Here is a 17,770-nt window from a genome sequence, read left to right as displayed (position 1 = left end):
GTCAAAAACCTATCTACCCGTGTCTTAAATATATTTAGCGAGGTAGCCTCCACCACTTCAACGGGCAGAGAATTCCAGAGATTCACCACCCTTTGAGTGAAGAAGTTCCTCCTCAACTCCGTTCTGAACTGCTTCCCCCCCCCCACCCCCTTATCTTGAGGCTGTGCCCTCTAGTTCTGCTGTCCTTTGAGTGGGAAGAATCTCTCTACCTCTACCCTATCCATCCCTTTCATTATTTTATATGTCTCTATAAGATCCCCCCTCATCCTTCTAAACTCCGAGTACAGGCCCAGTCTATTTAGTCTCTCTTCATAGTCCAACCCCCTCATCTCCGGCATCAGCCTAGTGAACCTCCTCTGCACTCCCTCCAAGGCCAAAATATCTTTGCGCAAGTGCGGTGACCAAAACTGCACACACTACTCCAGCTGTGGCCTCACCAGTGCCCTGTACAGTTGCAGCAAGACCTCCCTGCTTTTACATTCTATCCCCCCTCGCTATAAAGGCCAGCATTCCATTCGCCTTCTTGATCACCTGCTGCACCTGCAGACTGGGTTTTTGCGACTCATGCACAAGGACCCCCAGGTCCCTCTGCACCGTGGCATGCTGCAGCTTTTCGCCCTTTAAATAGTAATCTCTCCTACTATTATTTCTGCCAAAGTGGATAACCTCACACTTGCTAACATTGTACTCCATCTGCCAGGTCCTCGCCCACTCGCTCAGCCTATCCAGATACCTCTGCAGACTTTCCACACCCTCCGCACAATTTGCTTTTCCACTCATCTTCGTGTCATCAGCAAATTTTGTCACCCTACACTTAGCCCCCTCCTCCAGATCATCTATATAAATGGTAAATAGCTGAGGCCCCAGCACCGATCCCTGCGGCACTCCACTAGTCACCAACCGCCAATCAGAATAGCACCCATTGATACCAACTCTCTGCCTGCTATTAGACAACCAATTCTCTATCCACGCTAACACCTTACCCCCAACTCCATGTCCCCTAACCTTCTGAGGCAACCTTTTGTGCGGCACCTTATCAAACGCCTTTTGAAAATCGAGAAACACCACATCCACGGGTTCCCCTCTGTCTACCGCACTAGTCACATCCTCAGAAATCCAATAAATTCGTCAAACACGACTTCCCCTTAATGAATCAGTGCTGCGTCTGCTGTATCAAACCATTCCTTTCCAGGTGCCTTGCTATTTCTTCTTTGATGACAGATTCAAGCATTTTTCCAACAACAGACATTAAACTAACCGGCCTATAATTCCCTGCCTTTTGCCTGCTACCTTTTTTAAACAGCGGCGTAATATTAGCTGTTTTCCAATCTTCCAGCACTTCCCCGGAATCCAGCGAAGTTTGGTAAATAATCACTAAGGCATCTACTATCACCTCTGCCATTTCCTTCAGAACCCGGTCCTGGGGACTTGTCCACCATCAGTCCCGCTAGTCGATCAAGCACTACCTGTCTAGTGACAGTAATCGCATTCAGGCCCTCAACTCCTACCATCCTTCTATCTTTAATATCCGGCAAACTATTCGCGTCCTCCTCTGTGTAGACCGAGGCAAAAAACTTATTTAAGGCCTCAGCCATTTCCTCATCGCCCACCACTAAATCCCCCCTCTCATCCTCTAAGGGTCCAACATTCACTCTACGACCCTTTCCTGGTTCTGGGAGGGGAGAGCAGTGAGAACAATGGCATGGGAGATGGTTCAGGCACAATTCAGCCCTGTTGACCACAGTGGTGGGAAACCATGGTTAAGAATTACGATTTTTTTGTTCAATTGGTCAGATGCAAGTATTAGTACCTTTTGAGCAAAAGTGAAAAATGCTGCAATATTAAGTAGTCATTACATAATTTTGTTAATTTTATTTTGGTTTTGAAACAATGTGCATTTTGTAAAAGTTGAATGCAATTGTGAAAAGTTGTATTGTAGACATAGCTAAGGTTATCATACAATTCTCAAGTTCTGGACCAAAATTAACCAAGATACTACATTGTATTGGATAAAATAAATCCAAATCTCACAATTATTTCATGGGAACTGCTAAATGTCTTGAAATGCAAAAACATAAGATGTAGGATGAGGAATAAGTTATGCAGCTGCTCAAATCTGCTGCGCTTCATAAGATCATCGTTCATGTGATACCTTGATTCCACTCTGCTACCTCATCCTCATATCTCCGACTCTTTATCCAGAGAAATGCCATTAGTTGAACACGAGAGATGAAGTCCTATTGTAATGAAAAATTATTGTCCAGTGAAGCGTGTGAAAAACCATTGAGACTTGCAGGGTACAAAGTTGCAACGTTAACACAATTTTATGAATATGTAGATCAGCAAATTTTCCAAAGTTGATGTAAAAGTTGAAGAATGGATCGTTAGATTCTAGGGAGCCTTAGCTTATGCAAAGATGAGTGATTATTTCCTGACCACTCCCTGCTTTAAAATGACTCATTGATTTAATCACAGTTATAAAGTGCAAATATTTAATGTAACTCTTTCCAATTTCTTAGGGATTGAAGACTAATGCATCAATATTGAATTTATAGTATTTTTGACAGTTTTGGTGTAATTGCAAATGCTTGCAGTGACTCATCTCCTGACTCGCCACTTACAAGGCACAAGTCGTGAGTGTGATGGAATATTCCCTAATTTCCTGGATGGCTGCAGCTCCGACAACATTGAAGAAGCTTGACATCATTCAGGACAAAGCGGCCTGTTTGATTGGCACCACTTCCACTCCCTCCACCACTGACGCTCAGTAGCAGCGGTGTGTACTACCTACAAGATGCATTGCAGCAATTCACCAAAGTTCCTTAGACAGCACCTTCCCTATCCATGACCATTTCCATCTAGAAGGATAAGGGCAGCAGATACATGGGAACACCATCACCTGCAATTTCCTCACCAAGCCATTCAGCATCCTGACTTGGAAATATATCGTTGCTCCTTCACAGTTGCTAGGTCAAAATCCTGGAATTCCCTCCCTAACAGCATTGTGGGCCAACCCATGCTGTGGGTTGCAGTGATTCAAGAAGGTAGCTCACCAGCACTGTTTCAAGGGCAACTTGGGATAGGCAATAAAAGCTGGCCAGCCAGCAACACCCATGCCCTGTTAACGAATTAAAAAAAAAATACTTGTTGTCTTTGTATTGTCACTCCAGGCACATGTTCCTCTAGTTGATTTGAGATTGTTTTTGTACAGAGGTAACTGGAGTATTGTCAACTATACTGTTTGTTAAAAATACTGTGGCAAAAGTTTTGAATAAATTAATTCTATAGAAGAACCCTCTCTTGAAATCTGTGATTATTTATTTCAGATTGTCTTACACAGCTGATGGAAATAGTGAAGAAAGTAGCTCCTCTGAAGAAGACAAAGAAAAAAACGTAAAGCCCAACATAGATGAGGTGCCTGATTGGGAGAATCTTCTTGCTGAACATGTGAACCATGAAGAAGCTGAGCATGCGAACCATGTCCGTGACACAGCTGAGCATGCGAACCATGTCCGTGACACAGCTGAGCATGCGAACCATGTCCGTGACACAGCTGAGCATGCGAACCATGTCCGTGACACAGCTGAGCATGCGAACCATGTCCGTGACACAGCTGAGCATGCGAACCATGTCCGTGACACAGCTGAGCATGCGAACCATGTCCGTGACACAGCTGAGCATGCGAACCATGTCCGTGACACAGCTGAGCATAAGACCGATGACCATAAAGAGGCATCAGAGTTGATTGCATCGAGCACCCATGTTAATGGCTTGGAACATAAGCATAGTCATGACGATGATGAAGAGGAAGTTACTGGAGATGATGACAATGTTCCAACCATACACTTCTTACACACAGTGGAACCAAAAAGGGTTAGTATTCATAATTTTTAAGCCTTTCAAATAAGGGACAGAGTCCTGAGTTGATAGGTCTTCACCACTTTTGATGCTTCCCCAGGATATCTGGGAATTTTCTAAGCTATGGAGCTGCAGTTACTGATTTTCACATAGTTCATGGGCAGGTCAACTTGAGCCAGCAGTTTTCAATGGCCTAAAAAACTTAAATGTGCCTCCTCTGTTTAATTCTTTCTTGAATATGTTTCTTTTAGTTTTGATTTTGAGAGTTCCTTCTCCAAAGATGCAAAAATGCTGGTCTTTTGATTAAAAATTGAACTTCAGACCCAGATCCTGTGTTGTTTCCTTGCTGTTTTTCTTATAAAAGTATGTACACAATCTTAAGTTCAAATTGTGCTAATTTAGCCAATGCTAGTGTTAATCCACCTTCCATATTTGTAGACTTTTACTTCCTTTCTGTTCAGTGATCTATTGCTGTGATTTTAACCCTTAGACCAGAGAAGGTGAAACACAAACCTTGAAAATAATATACTGTCCACATGTGTTTATTGTCTTTACTGTAGAGTCTTTACTCTTGAGGTTAAGCTAGTAAGAACTCTGTTGTTCTGGCCTGAGAGGAAAGAGCAGTTCTTTAAATTTAATGTTTGAGGATTGTTGTAACTTTAATTGGATTTTTAAAACAGAACTATTATATACAGCTTATCTTTACAAATATCACCATAGTATTTGCAGATACGATCGGTATTTGGGAAGTTAAATGAAAATACAGAAACGTTAATCATGTGAAGATGTTGGGGGCAATTCTCCCAAAAAAAAATTGTAAGTGTCAAATTCGTGTAAAAATTGGAGTAAATCCCTGCTTTTTTTTCCAGCAGGATTTTCTAAATGAATCTCCCACACACTTTACTGCAGAGTGCACTAGTGTAAATCTTGCGAAAAATCAGTGGGTGGGCCCTATCCCCACTGGAGAGGCTGGCAGCTTACCAGGTGGGCAGTGCCAAGGTGCCCCTAGGGAATTGCAAGTGGGGAGCTATAATAAACCCACTGGAGTGAACCACTCCTGGTGTTGGGTGGAGAGGCTAGCAGGCTTGTAAATTTAGTCCCGGGCCTGCTAATGATATTTGAAATAGATTCAAATTAATATTTAAATAATGCGGCTCTTCATCGGTTTCTGGCACTGAGCTGATGATGCTGGAAATCTGGCTGCAGGAGACTCGTGGAGGCCATGGTGCCCAGCAAGGAACCCATGAAACGGCCTCCACTTGAGTCTCCCAGCTCGCCACACTACAGAAGCAGCACAGTGGGTTGGAAGAATCTTCCCCTGGTATTTTGTTTTGTCGTGAGATCTTTTACTGTGATTTTTAAGTTTTTGAGTTTGTATATCTTTAGGTAAGAATAAACACAGGCAAGAACACAACCTTAAAATTCAGCGAAAAGAAAGAAGAGGCCAAACGCAAAAGGAGAAACAGCACTGGCAATGGAAACACCACTCCAGAGCTGCCAAATATCAAAACTCCTGCAGATATTTACAGGTACTCGTAATTTGCCAAATTTCTCAATGCCAAGTTCTCAAAGCTTAATTTTTCTCAATTTGTAATGCCATTTTTAAATTGTAGCTCAGTTGCTTTATTTTTGTTGTAGACTTTTTGTTGATGTTGTAAATGGAGAATACGTTCCTCGTAAATCCATTCTGAAGTCAAGGAGTCGAGAGAACAGTGTATGCAGTGATACAAGTGAGAGTAGCACAACAGAATTTGAAGACAGGTGGTGCACCTTACGATCTCTGAGTCATGAAGAAGCTGTACACAGTGATGCTAGTGAATGCAGCATTTTGGAAGAAGAGGAAAACAGTTGTAGTAAACCTTTCCCTTTGCCTAGCTCCTTTGAGGTAAGAGGTCATACTGGTTTTTTGTATTTTGTTTTCGTGATTTCAATTTTCTTGAAGGACTTGTGTTCTGCTTTGGCCCTTGCCTACAACTTAATTAGTACAATAAATTTCACATCTGCAAAGGTGTATACCCTAGGTACTGGATCATTTCAGAAGGTGCTTTGGATAAGTAAAGATCGGGTCATGTTATGGTCTTCCTCACAAATAATATTACTTGTCTAATAACTGTCACCAGTGTGTGTTTAAAAAGTCATTGGGGGGGGGGGGGGGTTATTGGTTATGAAAAAATGGACAAATTGAGTACCTGAGCAAGGCAGTTATGCTAAACATTTATAAAGCACTGAGTAGCTCCCAGCTTGATCTCAAATTTAGAGGGAAATTTATTGGAGATGTTAAAAATCATGAAGGGTTTTGAGTAAGTGAGGGAAAGTTATTAGTTGACAGGGTCAGAAACTAGGGGACACAGATTTATGGACATGGTGAAAGAGTCAAAGTTGACACGGGGGCAGGAGGGAGCAGGCAGTGGGGGAAGTGACTCTACTGGTTGGAGTCATACCTAACATTAAGGAAGATAGTTGTGGTTGTTGGAGGCCAATCATCTTAGTTCCAGGACATCACTGCAGGAATTCATCAGGGTAGTGTCCTAAGCCAACTATCTTCAGCTGCATCATCAGTAACTGGTTTTGCCATCATAATATCACAAGTGGATACATTCGCTGAATCCCCAACTGTCAACATCGTGGGGGTTACCATTGACAAGAAACTAAACTGGACTAGCCATGTTAATATTGTGGCTACAAGAAATGGTGAGGAGGATAGGAATTCTGTGGCGAGTTACTCACCACCTCACTTTCCAAAGCCTGTTCACCATCTACAAGATGCAAGTCAGGAGGGTGATGGAATACTGTCTACTTGGTTGGACGTGTGTACCTCCAACAACACTCAAGCTTGACACCATCCAGGACAAAGCCCACCTGATTGGCACCCCATACACAAACATCCACTCACCCACCACTGATGCACAGTGGCAGCAATTTGTACCATCTACAAGATGCATTGTAGGAAATTGCCAAGGCCCCTTAAACAGTGTCTTCCAAACCTACCATCCAGAAGGACAAGGGCAGCAGACACGTGGGAATACCATCATGTGCAAGTTCCCTCTGTTGTAACTTGGCTACAGAAGGATAGTTGAATATCATAATACATTCAATCTTATAAAAATATTGAAATTCATACAGCATGGACTCAGAACTGGAGGTAGTTAATACACAGTTCCCTTGTGGTAAGACTAAACCCGTGCTGCCAATGATGTAACTTGCAGATGTCCATACCCTCAAATCAGTGTATACATTCAAATAGTAAGAATCTTCCTATCACACTCTAACACTACTCTCCCTTCACCACCCCTTCCTCCCTCATTTCAATTATTTGTAAGGAAAGAAACATTGTGAAACTCATGTCTTAATTATACATCAGCCTTTCAGGAGCTTTGCCACGACACTGACCTGTGCAATACACACTGACTCAGTAGACACTGGTGAGGCTTGTTTCAGTGGATCTGAACTTGGGCGCAAGAGTTGGTTGAATATTTGTAAATGAATGTCTCTGGAGTTGAGTCCACTGGAAATCCTGGTTAAACAGAACCATTTCCTGTTGAATGTCCACTGCAGCATTTACTTTTCCCATGTTATCGGTAACTTTTATTGTCTCCGAATTATGGAGTAGACAAAAGTGATCTGGTATCTGCAAAGACTGTTCCATTGGTCAGTTTCACTACCAAAGATACTGGACCATTTCAATTGAGAATAACTCCAAAGTTAACTATTCTCAGTTGAGAATAGCTCCAAGGTTACCTCTCAAATTCCTTGCATAGCCACTATCATTCGGGTTGAAATGTCTACCCTTGGCATGGGAGTCATGTCTCTCCTGCTTGTCCTGTTTCCTTCTCATTCGCTTTGACATCTGGAAATCCAGGTGAGATTTTGGCATCCTTGTAATTCAGTTGGTGAGAGTCCTTTGTTTGTGGTGTAATACTGTACTGGAACAACAGTCATGAGAGTATCACCTGCCATACTCCTCAGGTCATTCCTTCAGTGTCTAAACAGCTTGCTGTGCTAAACCATTTGAAGCTCAATGAAAAAATACGGTATGCACATTGCATATTCCATTCTTTTGCATAAACTCTCGGAACAAATCACTTGTAAATGTTGTGCCATTATCAGAAATAAGAAAATATGGTAAAGTTGCAAAAACTTGGCATTGCTTCTCTTTTGTAATGAGAGTTGTGATGTTGCTCATAATGTGCACTTCTACCTACTTGAATGCGCATTGATGACTGGAAACATATGACCCATAAACGGCCCTGCAAAGTCCACATGAAACCTAGACTTCCATGGATGTAGTGGTGCGGGTTGCACCTACTTCTGTTTGAGTTGAGATGCAAAACAGGATTTCACCTTGTTCTCCAAATCCTGATCTGTGTTGGGTCACCAAATGTATGGCTAAACTTTTCATTAGGGAAGCACTTGGGTGAATTGCATGAACTTCATCCAAGAGTTATGGATGACCAGGGGACTGGACAACTGCTCTGGACCCCCAAAGCATACAAGTGTCCTGCACGCTCTGCTCATCTTTGCATATGGTCTCAGTTCATCATCCCCTAAAACAAGGGGTAGGTCATCCCTCCATAAGGAGTTTCTTCATCTGGGATAGCACAGGGTACTGGACCATTTACTGAATCTGTTTAGCATCCTTTGAAGAATGTAAAGAACATAAGAACATAAGAAATAGGAGCAGGAGTAGGCCATCTGGCCCTTCGAGCCTGCCCCGCCATTCAATAAGATCATGGCTGATCTGTCGTGGCTCAGTTCCACTTTCCCGCCCTCTCCCCATAACCCTTAATCCCCTCTCTTATCAAAAACCCATCAACCCGCTTCTTAAAAATATTTAGCGAGGCAGCCTCCACCACTTCAACGGGCAGAGAATTCCAGAGATTCACCACCCTTTGAGTGAAGAAGTTCCTCCTCAACTCCGTTCTGAACCGCCCCCCCTTTATCTTGAGGCTGTGCCCCCTAGTCCTACTGTCTTTTTTGAGCGGGAAGAGTCTTTCCACCTCTATCCTATCCATCCCATTCATCATCTTATACGTCTCAATGAGATCTCCCCTCATTCTTCTAAACTCTAACGAGTACAAGCCTAGTTTATTCAGCCTCTCCTCATAGCTCAACCCCCTCAACTCCGGTATCAGCCTAGTAAACCTCCTCTGCACTCCCTCCAGGGCCAAAATATCCTTGCGCAGGTGCGGCGCCCAAAACTGCACACAGTACTCCAGCTGCGGCCTCACCAATGCCCTATACAGCTGCAGCAAGACCTCCCTACTTTTATATTCAATCCCCCTCGCTATGAAGGCCAGCATCCCATTCGCCTTCCTGACCACCTGCTGCACTTGCAGGCTGGGTTTTTGCGACTCATGCACAAGGACCCCGAGGTCCCTCTGCACCGTCGCCTGCTGCAGTTTTTCGCCACGTAAGTAATAGTCCTTCCTACCATTCTTCCTACCAAAGTGGACCACCTCACACTTGCCAACATTAAATTCCATTTGCCATTTCCTGGCCCATTCGCCCAGCCTATCTAGATCCTTCTGCAGACTCTCCACACCCTCCGCACAATTTGCCTTTCCCCCAATCTTAGTGTCATCAGCAAATTTCGACACCCTACACTCGGTTCCCTCCTCCAGATCATCTATATAAATGGTAAATAGCTGAGGCCCCAGCACCGACCCCTGGGGCACCCCACTAGTCACCAACCGCCAATCCGAATAGCACCCATTGACCCCCACTCTCTGCCTCCTATTTGACAACCAATCCTCTATCCACGCTAACACCCTACCCCCAACTCCATGTCCTCTGACCTTCTGCAGTAACCTCTTGTGAGGTACCTTATCAAACGCCTTCTGAAAATCCAGAAAGACCACATCCACCGGCTCTCCTCTATCCACCGCCCTAGACACATCCTCATAGAACTCCAGTAAATTTGTCAGACACGACTTCCCTTTAATGAAACCGTGTTGCGTCTGCCCTATCAAGCAATTCCCTTCAAGATGCCTCGCAATTTCCTCCTTAATGACGGATTCTAACATTTTACCTACCACAGACGTTAAACTAACCGGCCTGTAATTCCCCGCCTTTTGCCTGGCACCCTTCTTAAACAACGGCGTAACATTAGCCGTTTTCCAATCCTCCGGCACTTCCCCGGAATCCAGCGACGTCTGGAAAATAACCACCAAGGCATCCACTATCACCTCCGCCATTTCTTTCAGAACCCTCGGATGCATTCCATCTGGTCCTGGGGACTTGTCCACAATCAGCCCCTCCAGTCTGTCGCGCACCACCTCTCTAGTAACAGTAATGTCATTAAGACCCTCCAGTCCTACCACCTTTCCATCGCTAACACCCGGCAAATTATTCACGTCCTCCTCCGTGAAGACAGAAACAAAAAAGTTATTCAAGACCTTAGCCATATCCCCATCCCCTACCACTAGGTCCCCTTTCTCATCCTCTAAAGGACCAACGTTCACCCTAGCCAGCCTCTTCCTTTTTATATATTTATAAAAACTCTTGCTATCCTTTTTTATATTAAGCGCTAGCCCAGCTTCATAGCTTCTTCTACCCTCCTTTATCAACTTTTTTGTCAATCTTTGTTGACATTTAAACCTTTCCCAATCCTCTTCTCGCCCACTGCTCTTAGCTACTCTAAATTCCTCCGCTTTTAATTTAACACTTTCCTTCAAAGGTCTCTTGAGCAAGAAAAATGTCTTTGGAGTAAATGTCTTAGTGGTTATGTCTGATAAAGGAAGATGATTCAACATGTCTGTGTTTGTATTGTCCTTCCCTGGCCTACATATAATGTTATACAGGCAAGCCGAATGCATTTATATTCCCTGAAAGGATTCATCAATGGCTTGTAGATGCGGGACATATGGTGAATGAATGGCCATAAAGATACTGATGAAACTGTTACAAAGCAAAGATAATGACTAGACATTCCTTGTTTAACTGTGACTATCCTTTCCCAGACGTTTCAGCATCCTTGATGCAATATCAATGGGTTTTTCTGACCCATCCTCCATCAGATGAGAGAGTACTGCCCTAACACAAGGCAAAAGCATCGCATGACAGAATGAGTTATTTGTCTTGATCAAAGTGAACCAGCAGATGAACTGATTGTAACAGCCCTTTCGCATCTTTAAAAGCTTTCTTTTGTGCTGGTTCTCACTTCCTGTTAGTTTCAATAGAGTGGTGCCAACACTGATAAAAGGCCTGGCAGAAACTTGTATAGTAATTTGTCATGCCCAAAAATGACCAGAGTTCAGACATTTCTGGAATTTGGAGCTTCTTTGATAGCTGTGACTTTGGCTTCCAGATGGGACAAACCTTGCACTGTGATTTTGTGATCCAAATATTCTGCACTGTCTGCCTGGATGATTCACTTCCTGCACTTCAGGTGCAACCCAGCCTCCGAAAATCTGTTTAACAATTGATCCAGGTTGCTGAGGTGTTCCTCCTTAGGTTTCCCTGTGATTAGAATGTCTTTCAAGTAAACTGCTACATGAGGAATCCCATGCAACAGATTGTCCATTGTCTGCCGAAAAATCACAGGACAAGAGGACACCCTGAAAACCAGACAGTTGTATTTGAACAAACCCTTGAATGTTCATTCTAGCATACTGTTTGGGTTGTCCTCTAAGAAAAGCTGCTGGTAGGCATGGCTCATGTCAATTTTTGCGAGTGCCTTGCCTCCTGCAAGGATTGGAAACAGATCATCCATTTGCCTCAGTGGATAAGCGTCCAACTTGGAGACCTGATTAATGGTAAGTTTGTAATCCATGCATATGTGAACAGTACTATGACTTTTAAGAATGGGAACAATTGGAGCTACCTAATGTGAGAACTGAATGGGCTCAATGATTCAAGCCTCTGCAACCACTTCAACTTCTCCACTTGCCTTTATTGGCATAGGATACTTTCTGGGCTTGAAAAAGTGAGTAGCCTGAGTATCTGTGAACTTAACTGTAGTGTCCTGCATTAAAACCTCAAGATGTTTCTGAATGATATCCTTTTGTCACCTTTGTGTGCTTAATCTCACCCCAATTCAACTGAATTTTACTGAGCTAGTCATGCCCTTGTAAAATATGCCCTTACTTGTACACCAGGAGCCATGTTCTTGCTCCTTGGCTTTTGAATGCAATGTTCACTTCTAATGCTCCATGCAATGGTATAGTCTCTCAGATGTATGTCCCAAGTTGGATCCCTGCCTGAGTAAAGGCTGGTGTCTGCTTAGAGCCCCAAGTTTTAAGTCTCCTCATTAGTTAGTAATGCAGAGGCTCCTGTGTCCACCTCCATCTTGATCTGTTTTCCAATGAGTTTCAGTGAAGCAAAGGTAGGCTCTATGTGCCGTTCACTCATGTTAAATATACTGAATGCTCCTCTGCCTGCTGAGCTTTCCAGGTGACCATGATGTGGAGATGCTGGCGTTGGGCTGGGGTAAGCGCAGTAAGAAATCTCAACACCAGGTTAAAGTCCAACAGGTTTATTTGGCAGCATAGGCTTTCAGAGTCTCGCTCCTTCATCAGGAGAGCGAAGACTTGTGTTCACAAACAGGGTATATATAGACACAAACTCAATTTACAGAGTAATGGTTGGAATGCGAGTCTTTACAGGTAATCAAGTCTTAAAAGTACAGACAGTGTGGGTGGAGAGAAGGCCAAGCACAAGTTAAAGAGGTATGCATTATCTCCAGCCAGGACTGTTAGTGAAATTTTGCAAGCCCAGACAGCTTTGGAGGTTACAGATTATAGATCCCGGTTAAGGCCATCCTCGTGTGTGGAACTTGGTGATCAGTTTCTGCTCAGCAATTCCGCTTTGTGTGTCGTGAAAGCTGCATTGGAGAATTACCCGAAGATCAAAGGCTGAATGTCCGTCACTGCTGAAGTGTTCCCTGACTGGAAGGGAACGCATCGTGCTTGGGATACGCTGCAGGAAAGGATATCCCGAGGCATGGTACATCAGGGAGACCATGCAGATGCTACGACAATGGATAGTGAACCATAATTAACTCAACGATCACCAGGCAGGAATGTTTACCTGTAAAGATTTGTGTTCCAACCATTATCTTGTAAATTGAGTTTGTGTCTGTATATGCTCTGTGAACAAAGTCCTCACTCACCTGATGAAGGATTGAGACTCCAAAAGCTTGTGCTGCCAAATAAACCTGTTGGACTTTAACCTGGTGTTGGAGACTTCTTACTGTGCTTTCCAGGTGATGCATAGCTGACTGAGACCTTTTTGAATCTGAATTTCCCTGCTCAACCTTTGACTTGCCCATGGCACCCACATTTTTTTAGTTAAATTATCCTTTTTGTTGCAGTAGCGATATGCAGCACCCATAAATTTGCAATGATACACATAGTGTGTCCCTCCATACCTGAAACATCCCACTACTTTATTGCAGCCCTGTGCAGTGCCGTTGGCCTTTTGAATATCTTTTACATTTCTGGCAGCCACTTTCATGACCTGAGAAATTTTTAGAGCCATCTTGAAAGTCAGTGTGGTTTCTTCTGACACTGAATGCTGTCCTCGTTAATGCCACAGACTTGTATGTCTAGGAGCACACCCTCCAATACTACTCCAAACTCTCAATGATCAGGTGTTTTAATTTTACCTACAGACTGTGCCGCCTTACAAAAATGATGGCTGAGGGATTAGGGTTGTTGTGGTTCCACAAACCAAATGTCTCCTGGTTTCTGTGGTGTTGCTAAATTCCTCACTAGCTTGTAAATCTGTCCCCCATACATGTACAGGAGAATTGAGCACCTTTAGCCTCATCTACATTACCATTTGCCAACTAAGTGTTCCAACCTTTCCACATAGTTCAGTCCTCCTTGTCTTCCACAAACTCATTGATAGTCCTGAACGTGGTCATCATGCTGCAGACCTACTGTCAAACTTGCTAATCGGAGTTGTTAACTGCTCTTGTAAACTAGCTACTCACTACAAATCTTGGTGTCACCAAGCTAAAACTCAACTTTTTTATTTTGCTGTTTCCTCCTCATCGCCAAAAAGATGTGGTAACTTGGCCACAAACAGTTAAATGCATTCAATCTTATGAAAATATCAAAATACAGTACAGCATAGACTCAACTGGAGGCAGCTAGTTACATAGGTCCTTTGTGGTAAGACTACATCCGTGAAAGCCCATGTTAGTGATGACTTCACTCGCACATGCTCGCACACTCTAAAGACATCAGTATATACATTCAAATAGGAAGATGCTTAGCAAAACACACTAACACCCTCTAAGCCATTCCTCATCCAGACTTGGAAATATATCACTGACAGTCGGTCAAAATCTTGGAACCCCCTCCCTACCAGCACACTTGATGAATCTATACCACAAGGACTGCAGCAGTTCAAGAAGACAGCCACCATCACTGTCTTGAGGACAATTGGGGATGGGCAAATACTGCTGGCCTAGCCAGTGACACCCATATTCCATAAATTAATTTTAAAAAATAGATTAGGCACAGAATTCACCTGCCTACTTTTGTGTCGCTGCTCACTACAAGTGAAGATTTGTGACCAGAAAATGAAAGCAATTAATAACTGGAGTATTTTGCTCTTGAGTTGTTGTGAGTTGTAATTTCAAATCTTAAATCAAAACATCTTATTAATTGTAAAGATTAATTTAGTATTTATTACTTTTGATAGGCATTTTCAGGCACAGTAGTGGAAAAGGAACCTATCTCGCCTACGTTAATGCCACACTGTACTATTGCTCATCCTGTCCTACCTACAATTCCGGAGAAGAAAGTGTCTGAAGAGGAAGGTTTTGTTGAAACTTCACAAGAACCTCCAAAGAGAGTTTCGAAATTTAAAGCTGCCAGGATGCAGCAGAGAAAATGAACTTTTTTCCGATACTGTCTGTTTCATGTTTTGTGACTGAACTAGAACTTGATGAACAGGATCTTTGCACAATTCAGGTTTACACAAAGTCCTGTTTAAGTTCCTGTTGAAGCATCTTCTCAAACTGTGATTTTTTTTTTCATATGTAAGTTGAATGTTTGTTTTCAAAAATGTGGAATTGATTTTCTAAAACATCCACAGTGCAACATTTTCCAGCGTTTTTTAGGTTTTGTTAGTTGGCCCATAAAGTCAAGTTACATCCATGTTTCTTTATAAATTTAATCTGCTACACTTAGTTGTGTTTATTTTGATGTACTGAATAGATTAAAAAAAACTGCTGCAGCTCTGTTCTCAAGCAAAATGTCTTATTTTGTGTATGTACAGTTCTTAAAGGTCTTTGTAAAATGTTCACTGGAAATGACAAGCTTACATCTTTAAAAGCATTTGTAAAATTCTGTGTGCATTAGTCTCATTTTAATAAATTTTGCATGGCAAAGTATACCTTTGTACATTAAAAAATGGATTTTAATTTATTGACATGAAACAGACCACATTGAATAGTTGGACATGATTTGTTACACTATATATGTTAAAAAAAAATTGTACCTCTTCCCAATTTTATCTGGGTTTTTTGTAGCAGTAGTGAATATCAGTGAGTTGCCAACTTTCTAGACATGAGTGCATTTGGATGTTCACATTATGACTGTAGTGATAGACTCTAAATGCAGCAAAAATGCTACCCCTATCCATTTCCCCAAGACCCAATTTATGCTGCTGTTTCATGCCTTTCACAACCACATAGCTATGGAATGTCATAGTCAACTCCATCATCTTAATCAAATCTTAAGTCCAGTTTTGTTTTACCATGTGGTGAAGTGTCTGCCACCTAATGAGTAGTTGGATGTCCCATTTCAAATCAGGTACTTATCTATGCGGCATCTTGGTAATACATTGAATTCCTCAAAACACCCTAAAGCAACACGCTGATTGGAATTATGGCCTGAAACAAAATGTTAATGAATAATGCAGCACTAATTGATTGTGATATCATTGACTACAAATTGTCTTAGTAAACCTATAGTAACCCCAAGGAAATTGTGTTGCTATGTATTATGCATATATAGCAACTTTGCTTTGATATTCATTTTTGCGTAGCCCCTCTTGTTTTGGAATTAGAATGAAGATAAGTGTTTTACTATTTCATGGTACTCAAAAATGCCTGCTTTAGATTAGGTGCATCTTTAGTAATTATATTGTTTAATATTCACTGGCATGTTGCTGTCAGATTTATTCCATCATTTGGGAATGCAGTGATTTGTTTCCCAATCAGCCAGGATATGCTGCTATGGGCAAACAAGGCATTGGGAAACAGTGCTACAACTGAAGGCCACTTTAGAACATGGAACACTACAGCACAAACAGGCCCTTTGGCCCACAAGTTGCGCCGATCACATCAATACCTACCAATCCACAGACTTATTAAATCCCATATACTCATCCAGAAGTCTTTTAAAAGACCCCAGCGAGTTTGCCTCCACCACCACTGACGGCAGCCGATTCCATTCACTCACCACCCTCTGAGTGAAAAACTTACCCCTAACATCACCTCTGTACTTGCTTCCCTGCACCTTAAATCTGTGACCTCTCGTAGCGACCATTTCAACCTGGGGAAAATAGCCTCTGAGAATCCACCCTATCTATTCCTCTCAACATTTTATAAACCTCAATCAGGTCGCCTCTCCAGGGAGAAGAGTCCCAGCTCCCTCAACCTATCTTCATAAGGCATACCTCCCAATCCAGGCAACATCCTTGTAAATCTCCTCTGCACCCTTTCAATAGCTTCCACGTCCTTCCTATAGTGAGGTGACCAGAACTGTGCACAGTACTCCAAGTGGGGCCTGACAAGGGACTTATAAAGTTGCAGCATTTACCTCCCGACTCCTAAACTCAATCCCTCGATTAATGAAGGCCAGTACACCATACGCCTTCTTGACCACATCCTCCACCTGCGAGGCCGATTTAAGAGTCCTGTGGACCCGGACCCCAAGATCCTTCTGCTCTTCAACACTGCTAAGACTCCTGCCCTTGATAGTGTACTCGTTCATCCCATTGGTCCTGCCAAAATGGACCACTACACATTTATCCGCGTTGAAGTCCATCTGCCACTTCTCCGCCCAGTCTTGCATCCTATTTATGTCCTGCTGCAACTTCTGACATCCTTCCAGACCATCCACAACACCACTGACCTTCGTGTCATCGGCGAACTTACTAACCCATCCCTCCACTTCCTCATCTAGGTCATTTATGAAAATGACAAACAGCATGGGTCCTAGAACAGATCCCTGGGGCACTCCACTGGTGGCCGACCTCCACGCAGAAAAAGACCCATCCACAACCACTCTCTGCCTTCTGCAGGCAAGCCAGTTCTGGATCCACAAGGCTAAAGCCCCTTGGATCCCATGCCCTCTCACCTTCTCAAGTCTTGCATGGGGGACCTTATCAAACGCCTTGCTGAAGTCCACGTCCACTGCTCTTCCTTCGTCAATGTGTTCAGTCACATTTTCGAAGAACTCAACTAGGCTCGTAAGGCACGACCTGCCCTTGACAAAACCATGCTGACTATTTCTGATCATGCTAAACCTCTCCAAATGCTCATAAATCTTGTCCCTCAGAAGCCTCTCCATCAGCTTACCAGCCACTGAGGTCAGACTCACCGGTCGGTAATTTCCCGGGCTATCCTTGTTCCCTTTCTTGAAAATAGGAACTACATCCGCAATCCCCCAGAACCTCTCCCGTCTCCATCGTCGACGCAAAGATCATCGCCAGGGGCTCTGCAATCACCTCCCTCACCTCCCACAGTAACCTGGGGTACATCCCATCTGGTCTCGGTGACTTGTCTATCTTGATAGAATTTAAAAGTTCTAACACATCCTCTTCCTTAATATCCACATACTCAATCTTTTCCATCTGCTGCAAACCTGTAGCAAAATCTCCCAGATCAGTTTCCACCGTGAATACTGAGGCAAAGTACTCATTAAGCACCTCTGCCATTTCTTCTGGTTCCACA

The 17,770-nt window shown here is 43.1% G+C and overlaps 1 protein-coding gene across 2 annotated transcripts in view; it reads left to right on the top strand.

The window, feature by feature from the left end:
- uri1 (URI1 prefoldin like chaperone) overlaps positions 1-15,220 on the top strand; it is a 67,242-nt gene extending 52,022 nt beyond the window's left edge. For both annotated transcript variants that reach the window (XM_080186929.1, XM_080186930.1), the window contains exons 8-11: positions 3,327-3,873; positions 5,245-5,387; positions 5,497-5,743; positions 14,509-15,220. In XM_080186929.1, coding sequence (XP_080043055.1) covers positions 3,327-3,873; positions 5,245-5,387; positions 5,497-5,743; positions 14,509-14,703 — 1,132 coding nt within the window. In that variant the 3' untranslated portion in view covers positions 14,704-15,220. The remainder of the gene's footprint in view (positions 1-3,326; positions 3,874-5,244; positions 5,388-5,496; positions 5,744-14,508) is intronic.
- The last annotated feature ends 2,550 nt before the right edge of the window (positions 15,221-17,770 follow it).

The sequence above is a fragment of the Carcharhinus amblyrhynchos genome, chromosome 4 (assembly GCF_965287045.1).
Source record: "Carcharhinus amblyrhynchos chromosome 4, sCarAmb.v2.hapA, whole genome shotgun sequence".
NCBI lineage: Eukaryota > Metazoa > Chordata > Chondrichthyes > Carcharhiniformes > Carcharhinidae > Carcharhinus > Carcharhinus amblyrhynchos.
The sequence above is the reverse complement of the archived record's forward strand: the minus strand, read 5'-3'. Positions and strand labels throughout refer to the sequence as shown.